Raw genomic sequence first — 16,219 nt, 5'->3', positions numbered from 1 at the left:
AGCCATTCAAATGCAGCGCACATACAAATGTACAAAAATATAAAGTGTCGGCTTTACATTCACATGGACGCACATTTCTTACTTCCCGGGGGCCCCAGAGTGCGATGCGAGTCCAATATGAGCCTAATGTCCAATTATCAGAGCAATGAGAAAAGGTCTGATTAGATTTCGAGGTTGCAGAAAGCAGCTTGACAGATGTGCTGTTGGCCAGAAATGTCATAAGAGCCCCCGTGTCGCCGCACGCACTCAGCCCTGGGGTCGTTTCTCATAATAACCCCAATACAGAAGTAATCCAGCGGCCATGAAACCCACACCAGGAAGAGGCCGGCCGGTACGAGGAGAACTGACGCGAGCTGTTGCAGGAACAGAACATTTCAAAGGGAATAAATACAAAAGTGAGGAACAGAATTGTTTCACAGGCGAGCACTTACGCCGGTATTCTCTTATCACCTTCGTGTTCTTGCAGCTTGCCGTGTTCCACAGCCGGTCACTTTAAATCAAACAACTCATTTCCTCAATAATGCCAGGTATTTAGCCACATTGTGAGTTTTGGTTTCATTTGGAGAGGCTATAATAATAGTAAAGACATTTAAAAAAAAAAATCAACAGTATCAGGTTTCCAGAGAGAGTATCCCCATTATTCCAGATAATCTAAAACAATTTAGGAAAAGTCTTTTATTCTCACTTCCTCACTTTTGATCATATTCCATGTCCTCCAGCAGACTTGCTTACACATTCTCACATGACTGACCTTCAGAAATAGGCTGTTCTCTGGGAACTTATTTTCTATTTCCACGGTAGAAGGTAATGATTACACATTACTTTTGCCAGGAGACAATCGGTTACAATAAACAGAACCTTGATTTGGTAAAAGAAATTGTATCAAAGATGTTGTATGTGCTCCTGAGGATCCTCTGGGAATGTCAGAAAACAACGTTGCTTTTTACAGAATTGTACGACATTTTAGGAAATGTTTTCTTTCTTACACTGAGTTAAATGCAATTTAATGAAGCTTTAGCAACAGTGAATTTCTCAAATAGATTTGAAATATATAATATTATTATTAATGGTTTAATTAAATTCATATTGAATGCTTATCACCAGGGCAGGTCATTTCAGCTTTTATGCAAAGCCTTAGAGGAGAATAGGGGAAACTTAACACTATAATAGAAAGCAAATGGGAATTATAGCTTACTATAGGCTCTTCAGATGAAGGGCGGTATGGAATACATCGAACACAATGTACGTCTACCAGCTTGGGAATATGGAGAGAGTTAGGTTGGAAGAAGCTTATTTGGTTTTTAGAACTCCTCAGATCAAAAGCAGATGACAAAAGACCCAGCGTCTTTGCTGGAGCAACCTGGAGGCTAACGATACCCATATTTTGTGGAGCTGCACTAAATTAAAACCTTACTGGAGCAATTTAAACGCAACTTTAAAGAGCATTCCCGGGATATGCTGTGCCAAACAACTGCGCTGGGGTGAACTGTATTTAGAGAACATTGATGATGCTGTGCAAAAAACAAAAAACAAGTAGATAGATACTGAGCAAACATTTTTTTTACTGCAAGCAAAAAGTTATAACAAGTAACTGGCAAGATCTTCCACCTTCAGGGAGAAAGGAATGATTAGCGATTGCTCAAGATATTTGCTCAACAGGGAAGCTGACATAACAGCTAACTGGGAAAAATGGACCGCTTCCATGAAACACGATTCCGTCCGAGAATGACGTCAAAGCCTCGACCTCTGATTGGGTTGTTTTTTCAGTTTTTTTATTACTTTATTTTTTCTGTATTGTATTAATAAGTAGAATCATCTGTCTAGGACTGAAAACCTAATAAATATCAAAGTAATAAATAAAAAAAGATGAAAAGAAGCCAAAGAGAAGAAAAAATGAATCATGATTTAGATGTTATTTATTTTGTAAAAGATACAGCGTGTGTTTCTGAGGCCAGCGGGGAACTCTACTCTACTGCTAGATAATAATGCTTCTGTACAAGGAACTACTTGACATTTCAGGAAATATTTGCTTTCATGCCGTGACTTGAATGTAAATATTAATTAAGTGTGAGAAGAAGTTACGTTTATATTTCTTGAAACATCCTGTCTCATTTCTAGCACATGCTGGGAGTGAATTAAGCGCTGCTGTTGTCTGGGGCTGTCACTTGAGATACAAGCTGCTCTCATCATCTGGGTGTCTACTGTATATCCAACAACACAGTGATGCTGCACCTCTAGTTCAGCCACGCTGCTGCTAAATGTCCACCCCTACATCCCCATCATCACCAGCAGAATCATCAGACACCACTACCCGTGTCTGGACTCCATGGAGGGATTTATCTTGTTGCTGCTCACAATACATGCATGAGGCGTCCTTCAATCGCGATGTCTCCGAAGAGTCTATTAACTGTCAAAGACAGACATAATCATCTGCTGTAATAATCACCTTTACTTCATTCCCTATTCCTCTCCTGATTGAAATATCAATTTCATCTTTCCCCAGTAAATTCTAATTAACTGTCACGGACAAAAAGCAGGTGAGAACCCAAATGCACGACAGTATGGAGGGAACATTCAGAAACTGAGCTTTATTCGAAAGCCGGGTAGTCAGTCCAAACCAGAAGACAAATCAGAAGAGCGGCAGGCCAAGGGAGAGTTCTAGGCAATCAGGCAAGGGTCAAAAACCAGGTAACCAAGACAGGCAGGCAGACAGATCCGAAGGGTCAGGAAAACAGGCAACGTCAAAGACAGGCAAGGCAGCTAGGCAGGTAGACGGGGTCAGGGCCAGGGTCAGGGTCTGGGTCTGGGTACAGTGCTGGAAATGAGGGCACAAATCACAACAATCTGGCAAGGGTGTGCCGTCTGAGCTGAGTGTAGAGTCCGGGCTGATGACAGATTAGCTGCAGGTGAACACGGGAGCACAGGTGACCGGGATGAGCTGATTGCAGGAGGAGCATCTGGAAGACAGGAGAAGTTAGTGCATGTAAAAGCACCGGCCCGCAACAAGCTGTGACAATAACAATCATTACACCGATGGATTCGCTCACATATGGACGCAACGGTAAAGTTGGCTTGGTTCTGTGCCGTGCTATGTTTTATTTATTTTACATTTCCTGTTTAATCTGCACAAACTGCAATGTTTTTAAATTTTGCATGCGTTTGATTATAATTTGAAATTGGACGCACAACATTTCAAGTCTCTATGGTTACACGGAGATCAGTGGAGACTTCAGGAAGCCGCTGCTGGTTCTGAGCAGAGTCTGGGTGTGGTTCGGTGCTCACGGGCCACAATGCATGGAGCAGACATGCTTTAGGTTTTAGGTAAATGTAAGAGATGGAAAAAGAAAAGTAGAGGCAAAGCAGACAGGAAGACCACCTATAAGACAAAGCAAAACGGCGACAAAAGCCAAGGCCAAGTGTTTGGGATTGTGGCGTGGAGAAACCTTGAATTGGAAATGTGAGAATAAAGTGAAAAGGGCAGAGTGAGAGAAAGGACACTTCATGAGAGGAGTGGACGGACTCCAGGAGACAGAGGGATTCCCCGATGGCATCCCGTGTCTCTCTCTTCCTTGCTCTCCTTCTTGCTATTTCCCTCCTTTTCCCCCAATAAATCATTCTGACTTATCCTTAACCAACTCATTCCCAGCAGGCGGCAAGAAAACTGTAACAATCTTTCTCTTAACCGCTATCCCTCTCTTTTTCTCACTCCCTTCCCCTGTCTGGCTTGTCCCGCACCCTCTCACAAACACACCTTTGATGCTCAGTTTGTGGCAGTAGAACTGACAGAGGTGCAAATTACTGAAAATATTACCGCGTCTCTGCAGGACAGAGAGCTGCGGGAGGACACACGAGCAACGACACACCTGCAGGAGTAGAACTCAGGTAGAACACAATGTCTTTATTATACCGGTGAAAATGCAGTTTCTGCAAAACAGCCTCAAAAACTAAAATCACTTTCATATCATTGTGAGTACGTATATTAATACACAAGTGTGTCTTACATCTTGTTTTTCCTGTGACTGTGCGATTACAGGAGATTGCCCGTCTGCATCAGAATCCCTGTTATATTCTGTTGCTATGGAGGGATTGCACGTGAAACGAATGCTGTAATAAACTGGCTCGGTGTCTGGGGATCTAAGCCAGGAGGATATTTGCCAGAGGTGTAGGCAGAGCCATATTTCTGGGCCACATTTCCCACTATTTTTATTAGTATTTTTTTAAGAACTCATTTGAACAGATGACATTGAATAAAGAATAATTTTATTTTGTATCCTCAAACAAACTAACATCAGCTGTGTTTGAGACTTTGTTAACCCACTGAGCAATAACACGAGCTAATATTATCTCTGTTTGAGGCCGAACATTATGGAATACGAACCCTTTTTTGCAGCTACAAATGAATTGAGCTAATGTTTGCTCTGTTTGAGGCGAGGCATCGTCTTGTATAAATACTACTACTCTGCTGACACTAGATAATATTCACTTATTGTAATCCAGGCATCAAATATAAATTTAACCCATTTATCGACTAACACATAAAGATTTATTGCACAATCATTATTAAGATTAATTCTGCTTTTGATTTGTGTCCTGTAATTCTAATTACGTCCTCCACCTTGCTCAACACAAATCGACTTCTACGTGATCATTTTGACTTTCTGTGTGAACCTATAGGCTTTCACGTCACAACTCATTTGTGCTTGTGGAACAATGGAATATTACCTCTCCACAAGTGGAGTGTTATTATTTTTTTCCAGTACATTGTGCATATTTCAGGAACAATGTAATGGCGGCCCGTGTCCTAGTAGATAGAACTTTATGTCTAGCAACTGATTTATGTGTTTCTGAGTCATCTCTGGTGTCTTACGGTGCGGTGCGCCGCGCCTGCGTCCGTGCGTAAAAGGGAGGCAGCCGCGTTGGAAAATAGACCTGCGGCTGCAGCCAGAGGCGGATTCAAGGCTTTCTACTTTTAATCCAGCCGCGGACGTCGAACAGTTCATCGAAAGCTTGGAGTCGCAGTGACGCCTGATGCGCTCTGCGCCTCAGCGTCAACGTTGGAGCAGTGCGCTCTGCGCTCTGCGCTGCGCTCCGGCCGATGGAAGGGGGGTGGAGCCAGAAAGTGAACGAGCGCTGCTTCACAAACAGAGCGGAGAAGGTGAAGAGGGAGAGAAAGGGGAGAGACGGTCTGGGCAGCCGGCTCACCGTAAGCGAGGGTTGCCGGATAGAGTCCCGGAAGCCCACGGAAAGTGGCTGATTTATTTATTTGCGCCGAATCGTCTGGACCGCTGGGAGAAGCTGCAGCAACAAGGACGCGTTCTTAGAGAAGAGGACTTGTCATTACTGTTTCACCGTTTCCATTCATTTCACTGACAGGCTTTTATTTTATTTTTATTTTTTTTACGCACACAACTCTTTCACAGCGGACAGAACCGTTTCATGCCCGGAGGACGTCCGACCTCCCACTAGGAACGCGCGCCGGCCTCCCACGCTCCCGTGACGCGCTCAGAAGCAGCAGTTCCCGGTGAGGACCGAGGACCGGGCGCAACACTGTCGTAAAGGGGGGGACCCCTCTCGTCCGAATCCTTTGGGATTTGCAGTGGAGGGAGGGGGGGGGGGGGGGGGTGGCAGCATGCTTGTCTCATGGTGGTGGGGGGGGGGACCTCAGTCACTTTTTGAACAGTTAAATATTAACCAGAGCAGGTCTTACCTCTTTGTATGCATGCATGAAGCTTTTGTCGTGCCCCCCCCCCCCCCCCCCTCTCTTGTGTCTGTTAGGCATTTGCTGGGATGTTTGAGTCGCGTTGTTTGGTGGGGTGAAGGGACCGAGAGACTGGCCGGAGGGACCGAAGGGACGGGGGCCTGGACAGGAGCCGGGAGCATGGCCCTCGCAGTGCTGTCTCTCTGCGCGCTGACGAGTCTCACCTGGGCGGACGTGCTCCAGGTGTCAGCCAACAGGCACTCCGTGTACTGGAACAGCTCCAACATACAGTAAGGACCCCCCCCCCCCCCATCACTTGGATCCACAAACGCTGTGTAAACAGGCTCGCCGTGCTTCCCTGTATCTGATTTCTGTATCAGACCCCCTGCTGTGAATACAGGGCGGCTTCAAATCAAATCTTTTCCGCAGCTTCACCAGTCGGACACGTTGAGGTTTTTCCCTGATTTGTTCGCATCCATCCATCCATCCCACTCCCCACTCGTCGTGTTCTCTCCCGTCCACTTTGCATTCTTACCATGAAAGAAAAAGGACGAGCATCACATGTGGTCTCCTCCTCTCTCCCCGTCGTGCAGCGCTCTCTCCGTCTTCTCCTCTATCTGGTTCATTTAGGAGCTCTTCTTCATCCTGACCCCATTGTGCTGTAGCAGTGTCAGGATTCAATCTCTCCTCCTCGCTCCTTCTGCAACTAACTCTCTCCTTCTATCCCCCTCTAACCCGCCATTCTTGCTTACACTGATTCCTTTGGCCTTTCTGTTATCCTCCTAATCCCTCGCTCCTTGCCATGTCTCGATTCGAGTGAAAAGGCTTATATTTCTCTCCCTTTTTTTTGTTTTTTTGTTGAAAGTTCTCCTTTTTCCACGCCGTCCTTCTGAGTCCATCGCTCTGCTGTTGGTTCCGTAAGAATGGAGCCTGTCCGCAGCGACGTAGCGCAGGGTTAGCTCGCTTCTTGCAATTCAATGCAAAATCTTGACTTCATTGGTGTCGGCTTCTCCTCTTTATGCTGCTGTCGTCTAGAAACATGTCCTAGAAATGTACCTTTATCGCGCTTAAAGCAAAATCACTTTCTCTCATGGCGAAATGCACTGTTGAAATTTTCTTGTTCTACTGTTGAATTTGCTGTTTGAATGCTTGGAGAAAAATCAGTTGAATTTATACCGTGTGTTTTAGTCTTCTCAACAATATGACAAAATGACTGGCCCAAATGTTGGTGTCTTGGAGATGCACCACAGCGCATGTCACACCCTAACACACACCTTCTTTTCTTGCTCTCCATTTTGTGGCGAATCCTCTCAACGTATCAGCGATGTTTCAGCTACCGGGGAATCATTTCAAATCATCTCACTTTGTATAATTTTCTGGCTTCCTGTGAGGAACTGTCAGATATAGAGAAACTGACATTTTTGTGACTGCCCCTATAAAAGATGTGAACAATAAGGGAACAGAAAATATGTTGTTTTTGCGGGAAGAGGATCAATGACTCTGGACCAGTGATTTTATTTTACGAAATAAAATAGAGATCAGCAAATGCCCGCCTTACAACATAATTAGCATATATGAATACTGCATGAAGTAGTGGATTGGAACACATAAGGGTATTACTAGTTGGGGTACCACAATGTAAACAATATTAGTTCACTTTAATGTGATAAAATCGCCACCGCACATTTTAGAGAAAATTATCTTGTGTTTTTTTTGGCTGAAATCACTTTCTGGCTCCTAATGTGGTAAGCCCCCCCACCACCACCCCGCCCTGTAATAACAGTAAATGCGGATGAAATTCCACCTTTATATTTCCTGTCCGAGACAATTTAGATAAAAAATGTATTGAAGGAACGCAAAGGGAAGAGGAGGAAGTGAAGCTGGCGCTGTGATAGTGCAGTCGGCCCGATGCAACATGAGCTGTTTTAACCTTGGGAAAATGTTTACTTACTTAAGCAATTTGTCAGCTGCTTCTTGCTGTATGTTCAGGCTGTTTGTTGTTGAGTAAAAAAAAAAAATCAAAACACTGCTGCAGTAGATTTTTCAGACAGAGCAGTGGAAATACGAAAGCAGTCTGGAGCAGGCAGACCTTTAACCTGACTGCCCAGGACCCGGGTCCTGCAGAGCCCTGCAGGCTCTCCTCCCCCCTCATTCATCGCCAGCACTGTTTCCATCCCGGCGGCAGAATATTCTTAGAGCCTGCAGTGTGTGTGTGTCTTTTATGAAAGACTGTGGTTAATTAAAGAGTGCTGCATCTCGGTGGACCCGCCTCATCCCTGATCTTTCCATCTCTCTCTCTCTCTCTCTCTCTCTCTTGCATTGCAATGACAGTGTATGAGGATAACTTTTTTAGTGCAGCCTACTTATTGAATTAGGAGACAAAGGCGGCATAGAAAAGGCAGATAAATATGATAACCTGTCTAATTCACTTTTTCACACGTATCCGAGCCACAGATCCCATTTCCTGCATTCGGTTTAATCCCTTTACCCAACATCCGACATTTATCGGCGTGCCTGGCGTGCCTCTAGCGTTGGCGAGCGGCTCCTCTGAGGTTTCTAACTCACAGTGCAGCGTGAAGGTTAAGAAGGCCAATAATAAGCTCTGGTAGAGCTGTCAGTTTGAGAGGTAAACACATTGTAAAGCCTCGGGACCATGCAGTTTCTCGAACAGCTCCTGACCCGGAGCCACTCATCAGCTACAAGAGACAGGCTGGATTAACTCCTTCACACACACACACACAACCATAGTGCTGCACATTCTTGCATTGTCATGTATATTTACGGTTCTGTGAGTACCGGTACACACACACACACACACACACAACTGCACACACATCCCCACTGTGTCCTTTTGGTACCTTTGAAACGATGGCTCATTTCCTGCATCTTGCACAAAGGCTATTGCCTCTGACTATCAGTCACTTGTCACTGATATCTGTGTGTGTGTGTGTGTGTGTGTGAGAGAGAGAGAGAGACAGAGGTGGTGCATGTGTATGTTTGCACTGTTACAGATGTCTCATGTTCATTGGTGGGTGACCGAAACAAAAACAATTCCATTAGTCCATTAAATCGCACATTATCTTCTACCACCTGGCAATTAACTGCCGCTGTGAGCGCGTGCATGTTTGCACATAATTGTGTGAGCGCGTGCACGTTTGCATGCGTGTAATCTAATAACGCAGCAGTTCGCCGCTTTGCATAATACATATCGGGTGATATCTCTTAATTTATCAGTTGAATATTTCCTCAGTGATTAGGGTGGGAATAAACAAACTCATGAGTATTTCTAACCACAGTGTGTGTGTGTGTGTGTTTGCCAATGACACTGCCACCTTATCGTGGGCCGCTGGAATGAAGCCAGCTATCGCTAGCAGAATTTGCCTCTCATATAAATGCACATGTGTATGTGTAGTAATCGATGCCAAGGTGGAACTTGTTTTATATTCATCCAGCTCGCCGGGGTATGCAGAGACACGCCACGCAGGATGGGACAGAGATCATTTAAATACGAGACGGGAGACGGTAAGAGAGAAATGGTATAGAGCTGGTAGCGGGGGGGGGGGGGGGTCATCAGGAAGAATACAGATAGATGGCGTAGAGAAAGACGGCTGTCATCATCATCATCATGATAATAATAACGCTTCTCCAATGCCCCAATCCATACACTGTCTTCATAGTGGACACCAGTCCCTGTGTGTGTGTGTGTGTGCGTGTGCGTGTGCGTGTGCGTGTGTGTGATAGAGAGAGAGGATTAAGCAGGCCAATCAACCAGACCCTTGACAGCAACACCAATCTGTCTCCCAGCCCCACTTAGGACAACAACATTTACATTTATGAATATATACACACCTTGAGTGAGTATTTCTCACTCACTATCTCAAGGCTCTCGTCCTGCCTGCGCGTACGCATGTGTGCACGACCCATCCATCAATGAGGCGTGTGCTGCCGCTACGTGTCAGCTACACGCATGCACAACGGGAGCCTCACACGCGGGCCCAGCGATCATGGCTGTGGTTACGCAGACACATTGGTCAGACCTCTTTTAATTAGTAACAAATAATAAGGCCACGTCAGGTACAGGTGAATAATACCGATCTGTGCTGCGGCGGCGGCGGCGTGTGGGTGCGACTGTGGCGTGCAGACGCCTGCACAGAGACGTCATTAATTAAAGGGAATGGGGAACAACCGTGTGACGGATGACTGCTGCTTGCATAATGAGATCCAGGGGTCTGTGTGTCTGGTGCTTGTGTGTGTTAAATCACATATTGTCTGGTAGGTGAGCCCAATAATATGGGATATGTGAAAGGAAGGAGGAGAATAAATAAATGTTATCAGTTTCCAACTTATAGTGGTTGAACTAGATTTCTGACACCGCCCGGATTGGAACGCATTCTCGCGGTGGACGTGACATTTTAGGAGCTACAGCATGGGGACTTGATGTGACTGTTCTCAGGCTCTTTCCCAGTCAAATGAGTGAAAACCATTTTTTCCCCCAGTGCCACAAAATGTTTTTACCTTTCTTTAAGGACAGGGTTTCCTTCACCTCGACTCACCTCGCCCAACATTTTCCTGCTTGCTCCTTTTTACCACTTCTTCCCCTTTCGTCCTATAAATCATTCACCTTTCGACATTTTGTCCAAACACATAGAATCGCTTGTATTTACAAACCTGACTCGCACAAACAGCTCTTGATTTAAAAAAAAAAGACAAATCTGAAATATCAAGCAACATCCTGTTTTTCTACATCTGTGTTTTTCATTTCCTTAAAAATTGATGGTGCGTAACATAAAGTACGGGCATCTTCGCTTTTAGCCTCGCTTGGGCTCAGTGTTGGTTTGGTTGGTTGCTTCATTCTCGTTGCTCGGTGTTTTGCACAGATGCTTTCTGAGCTGTATGCAAGTTCTTTCCGAGTCATTGGTCTCTCAGTCATCGCCGAGAACTAAAAACACTCCTACCGCAGTGTGTAGTTAAAGCGTTTTGTTGAGGAAATTCATTAAACAGTGCAATAACCAATGTTTCGCTGGTTGGAAATGTCATTTTGGTCGACGACCTCAAAGGAAGTGGTTGTGTGGATGGGCTGTGGTCGATTTGGGAACTAAGAACTGTATTTAGTTTGTTCTGTTCTGGCAGTCGGCGCTCGGTTTCCATATTTTCAGACTTCAACAAGAAGAAATTGTAAATGCGGGTCATGCAAAAAGTTATTTGTGGGGTGGGTGGGAATCGGTTTAGTTACCGGTACATAAAAAAAAAAAGCATATATAAAAAACAAACACAAAATGGAAAGTAGTCTGGACAATGCCACTTCATATGTGCCCCGGTCAGAAGGATGTCATCGTGTTTCGACACCACCTGCTTGATTTAATTGGGTGTCACTTGGCTGAAACATCAAGGATAATGCATGCAGAACCAATAAGTGCTGATAATGCGATATGGATTGGAGTGTGTCCTTATCAATCCAAAGACCAGTGATTTATGGGCATTATGACATGAATGAAGCCACAAATGTACACAAAATGCTTCCGTTAGATGTTAATAGAACGCCGTAGCGCTGAGTGCGTGCTCTAATAAAACATGAATGGCATGTTTGAATCCCAGACACAATTAGTCTCAGTAAATCAGATTTTTTTTTTGGGACATGAATGCTTCTCATTCAGTATCATTCACCACCTGCTGTCGGCCTTGGAAGCTTTGAGCAGTTGGAGCTCAACAGAATTTTGAAGCAGATGGGATGATTTTTCTTCTTCTTCTTCTTAAAACAGCTGATAGAGCTGCTTTATCTGTTTGCCTAAAGGGATAACCAATATCTATAAATACGTTTCAGGGCTGGGTTCTCTCTCTCTGCTTCAGTTTACACCTGCTTCACACAAATTAAGCCCTTGATCGATCGCTTTGTGTTGCTTGTGTTACGGCTCACGTATTTCCTCTCAGAAATGCTGTTTGGACAGCTTGAAAATGATTAAAAGCTCCTCTATTCTGGCAGCACCGGACCGAGCCACCCCATTATTGTTCAAAACCGCAGTCACACCTGTGTCCTGGTGCACACAGGTGTCAACATGGGATGAGCACCAAATACATTGTGCTTCCTCCCCCCCCCCCCAGCCATGCTGCAGATTTAGGCCCGAGCGTCTAACTGGTTTCAGATTATTTTCATTTTCATTTGGTCTTTAAAATTAAAATAATGATATTAATAATTTTGTAAATAATGCTAATCCCAAATGGAGCCACAAATTTACTTCAATTAACTGAAAATGTATTTTGTCCAGCTGAAGACTATTTCTACAGAAAGACTACAGCAAGTATCCATGAAAACTGATCGACGTTTTAATAAATGTCATTTAATTTTGATCAACTAAGCACGCAAATTTATGGATCTCTATTTTTTTTAGGGGGTTAGAGCAATTCTTCTCTTGATTTCAAGATAAAACAGGAAAGGTGGACAGTTGTACAGTGGCTGAAAGTGCAAGATTTTATTTTTATCTTTTCCCACTCTATAATCCCCGTCCCCATCATTTAGCTCCCCTCCCACGACTCTGGACTCTCAAAATGTCCAAAATGGCTTTTTTGACTGGCGTTACAAGGTCCCGCTGCTTCTCAGAGAGCGCGTTTTAGCCGTTTGTTACCTGTCCGCTGTCCTCTCCCGACATTCGCACGGAATAGCAATGAGCCGGACACCGCTCACCTCGGCTCGCACCACAGGCCACGGTGGGACCGTCTCACTGTCAGCTAAAGAAGTGAGATCCATTTCGTATCGCAGACGCTGATAGATTTGTTCCATTCAGCCAAAGTTAAACACCTCAATATTGTGATTTTGAAGATTTGCCGTGGTCGCTGTGCTCAAGGCATTGAACCAGAGGGATTGCCGTCTCCGCCTGCGTGAGTAATGTGAAGGCATGGATAATAAACCAGCGACTATATTTTCAGGACTGACTGGATGTCATCATAAATTCTCAGAAGTCACACTGCAAGAACAAAAGGAGCGGTGTCAGACTCATCCAGGGTTTGTGCTGATGCAAGTTAAAACGGTGTCCTCTGAGGCGGACGAATGGACAGCTGCGCTTTTGAATGGACCGCCTTCCCTTCTTATCGGGAGCTTTTAGGCAAACGTGGAGCAAAGCCAAAATTTATCTTTTCCACCCATGTCTTAAATTTGGACAAAATCATCCACAGAGATCAACTGTGTCACAGTGGCTGAGTGGGCAAACCCCACACCAATGCATATATTCACACACACACAGAATCTCTGAACTCTCTGAGCCCGAGCAGATCAGGTGCTCATTACAAGGCTGTGATGTTTACACGCGCTTGTGTGTGTGTGTGTGATGTCTACTCGACTCCTTGCCAACGCTCTCGACTCTTGTTGGGAGATTCTAATAATGCAGATTGTCAGTTCCTGCATACTCTCTCTCTCTCTCTAACCCTAACACACACACACACACACACACACACACACGGTGTGTCTGTGATGTGGCTAACAGTAGCAGCGTAGTGGCAGTCTGAACCCGATCACCGCAGAGCAACGTGGTGTAACGTTAATAAACTCCACCAACATGACAATTAGGAATCCAAGATGCAGCTGTTTTCGTCTCTCTCACACATACACACACACACACACACACAACCACTGTCGCTGGCCAGCAGTGGCAGGGAGGCGAGTCGTTGCTTTGACAGTAAAAATGTCTGTTGTTGTCGCCTGCTTGGGGAAAAGTGAAGCTTATTGTTTGGCTTTGATTATGAGAGTGATCGCTTCATCAAAAACTTGAACGACGTCAGATCTCAACTAAAAGCAAACAGCAAGGTCAGATCCGAATCTAACTGCACTGTAACCTATTTTCATAAGAAACAATAAGCTTGCATGCAAGAAAGTCTTGATTTATGAAGGCACGATTTAGCAGGAACACAGAAAATGAGGCAAAAGGCAAAGCCCACACTTCACCCAACGGTGGAGGACGCAGAATTCTGCTTATTCCACCCACCGACGGCTCCGGAGAGACGGCGAGAGTCTTTAATTGAGGTTTTATCCATTTAAGCTGTCACTAAGAGGCCGACTCTGAAACCTTTTAACCACTCTCCGCTCAGTAATGACACAAATCAGAGAGGAAGTGTGTCTGTGCCCTAACGTTAGTGCGAACGTGCACGAATCTGCATGTGTGTTACTCGTGCGTTACCGTGAGTGGAGCAGAAGGGTAATTATGCGGAAATTGGGAAATGGCTACGTAAATTATGACCCTTTTTCAGCAGAATGCTTTAATCAGTCCCAGCCAAGCCTGGGAGGGAGGCAGAAAGGCTCGCTGTGAGCACTCTGCTCCTGATGACAGCAGCAGGCATTCAGCAGAACCGACCGTCAACCAGTTTGATTTGTGAGTGGAAACCAGTTAGCACTTCTTATAGAAGCAGCTGCATTTAGAACAACTGGTGGAAGGATCACGAGGCGGAGTGTGTGTGGTTTCTGCATTCGGGGTTGTGTGTGTGGACCTCAGCGATGTCACACACTGTATTCACTTTCGGTGCGACTGTTATAAAAACATTGCGAGGGATGCAGCTATTAACAGTTTTACCTTTTTTTTTTTTTTTACTGTCCAACCATCCATTTTTCCGCTTTGCTGGGTCACAGGAGTTGCTGGAGCTGATCCCAGCTTGCTATGGGCGGGAGGCAGGGTCCACCCTGTATGCGTCACCAGCGCATCGCGGGGCCACACAGAGAAAGTTAACCATTTACGCACACACACACTCACTACGGACAATTTGGAGTAATCAATTCACGTAAATTGCATGTTTTTGGAGGTGGGAGAACCCGGAGAAAACTCACGCGGACACGGGGAGAACATGCAAACTCCACACAGATAGGGTTCGAACCCGGTACTTTCTTGCTGTGAGGCAACAGCGCTAACCACTACACCACCATGCCACCAATTCTGATCCCTTTAATTCAAGAATCTCTTAAATAATCAGTTTACAAAGATGCAATGCAACTCTATATCGGTCCGGCTGCCGACTAGATATTTGCTTAATCAATGACTGTATTGGTTCTTTTTGATTTATTAATCTGGAAGTTTGTGGGATCTAAATCGATTGTCGAAAGCACAGTGAGCTGCTTGGCGGAGGTCTGTGCTCTCGGAGTGCTTTTCTAGTTTATGTCTGTCTACTACATGTTTTACTCAAAATGTGTCAAAAATAAATTGCAGTCAGTTGAAAGATACGAATCAGATTTTGCTGTGATTTTATTTGCTGCACCAAAGAACCAGATAAGATAAAAGACACAAACCGAACACGACTACAAAAGAACGAACGTTGTGTGTTCAGTTTCATTCATCATCACCACTCCATGACTCCATCATTTGGCCCCGTCTCTGCTGTCTGTCCCGCCTTTACCTCAGTTGTCAGTATAAACATTCTTAATAATGTACATGGTTGTTGTTGTTTTTTTTGCCATGCACTTTAAGTAAAGACTTTGTTTTCCGTCTTTGTCTGTTGCTAAAGCTGTAGAGTTCCATTAAGCAGCTGAGAAGGGACTCCCGCTAACGGGGCTGGGTTTTGGTAACATAATGCTGTAATTAATTACCTACTAATAAAAACCGCACACACTTGTTGGAGGTTTTTGGATACGACAGGCTCGCATCCTCCTGACTTGTGAGAAATGTTTTCACTAAAAGATGGATCAATAGATTTAAAGAGAATCGTAAGAATAGTTCCAGTTCTCCATTGAGTAGAAATGGCCGATAAGATTAAAATCTACAGATAATGCACTCGGTGAAACAATTTATAGCTTCATCGATTAACAAAATATTTTGTCGACAGCGTGCCCGATAAACAGATTTCTTTTAAAGTTGGAATGCCGAACAGAAAATGGGAGAATGTAGTGCTGTCTGTTTATTTAAAACGCGAGTTCTTTAAGAAAATATAATATATTTTATCACCCTTTGCTTTTGGGAACTAGTGATGGATGCACATTCATTATTGACAGAATATTTATAGATAACAACCGGTAATTCATTTAAAATGATTTACAGCCGTACGATGTAGTTCTGAATCCCGGTATCATTCTCCATCATCCTCGTGATCCTTCGTAACGTTTTGGTGAATCTGAGCGTTCAACAGCATGCAGGACGCTGAGGTCTGACGCGGAAACATTTGGGGATATAATTTTACCACAACTTGACACTAACTGTTGACTGCCGAAGCCCTCCTGAATGATTTAAATATGAAATGAATCAGCTTTGATGTTATGCGCCGAATTAAATACCTGACAGAGGCAGTTATTTCAGCACAAAATTCAATTATTCAATTTTGCCGTTCCAGCCATTGATTTACGACGTTGCCTCCAGTCGTGATTATCCTTTCGTATTGACTCATAGTTTATCTTTTTTCATTGTCTGCCATATGTTCGTGTTTACCACCATGTTTGTGACCTTTCGGTGTGCATTTCTTAAAGTGTATTTAGAGCTGTGAGACCTGCGTCATTATGTGCGAGTCTGAGTGCATTGATCAGTCAATGTTATCGGTGGAGACAGATAGAAGGCGATG

The 16,219-nt window shown here is 44.5% G+C and overlaps 1 protein-coding gene across 1 annotated transcript in view; it reads left to right on the top strand.

Moving 5' to 3' along the window:
• The first annotated feature begins 5,878 nt into the window (after positions 1 to 5,878).
• efna3b (ephrin-A3b) overlaps positions 5,879 to 16,219 on the top strand; it is a 44,206-nt gene continuing 33,865 nt past the window's right edge. Inside the window, exon 1 of the mRNA XM_068760039.1 lies at positions 5,879 to 5,988. Within this exon, the coding sequence (XP_068616140.1) occupies positions 5,879 to 5,988 (110 nt within the window). The remainder of the gene's footprint in view (positions 5,989 to 16,219) is intronic.

Source organism: Brachionichthys hirsutus, chromosome 3, assembly GCF_040956055.1.
Source record: "Brachionichthys hirsutus isolate HB-005 chromosome 3, CSIRO-AGI_Bhir_v1, whole genome shotgun sequence".
In the NCBI taxonomy this organism is placed as follows: domain Eukaryota; kingdom Metazoa; phylum Chordata; class Actinopteri; order Lophiiformes; family Brachionichthyidae; genus Brachionichthys; species Brachionichthys hirsutus.
Note: the sequence above shows the minus strand (reverse complement) of the source record. Positions and strands in the feature narration are given on the sequence as shown.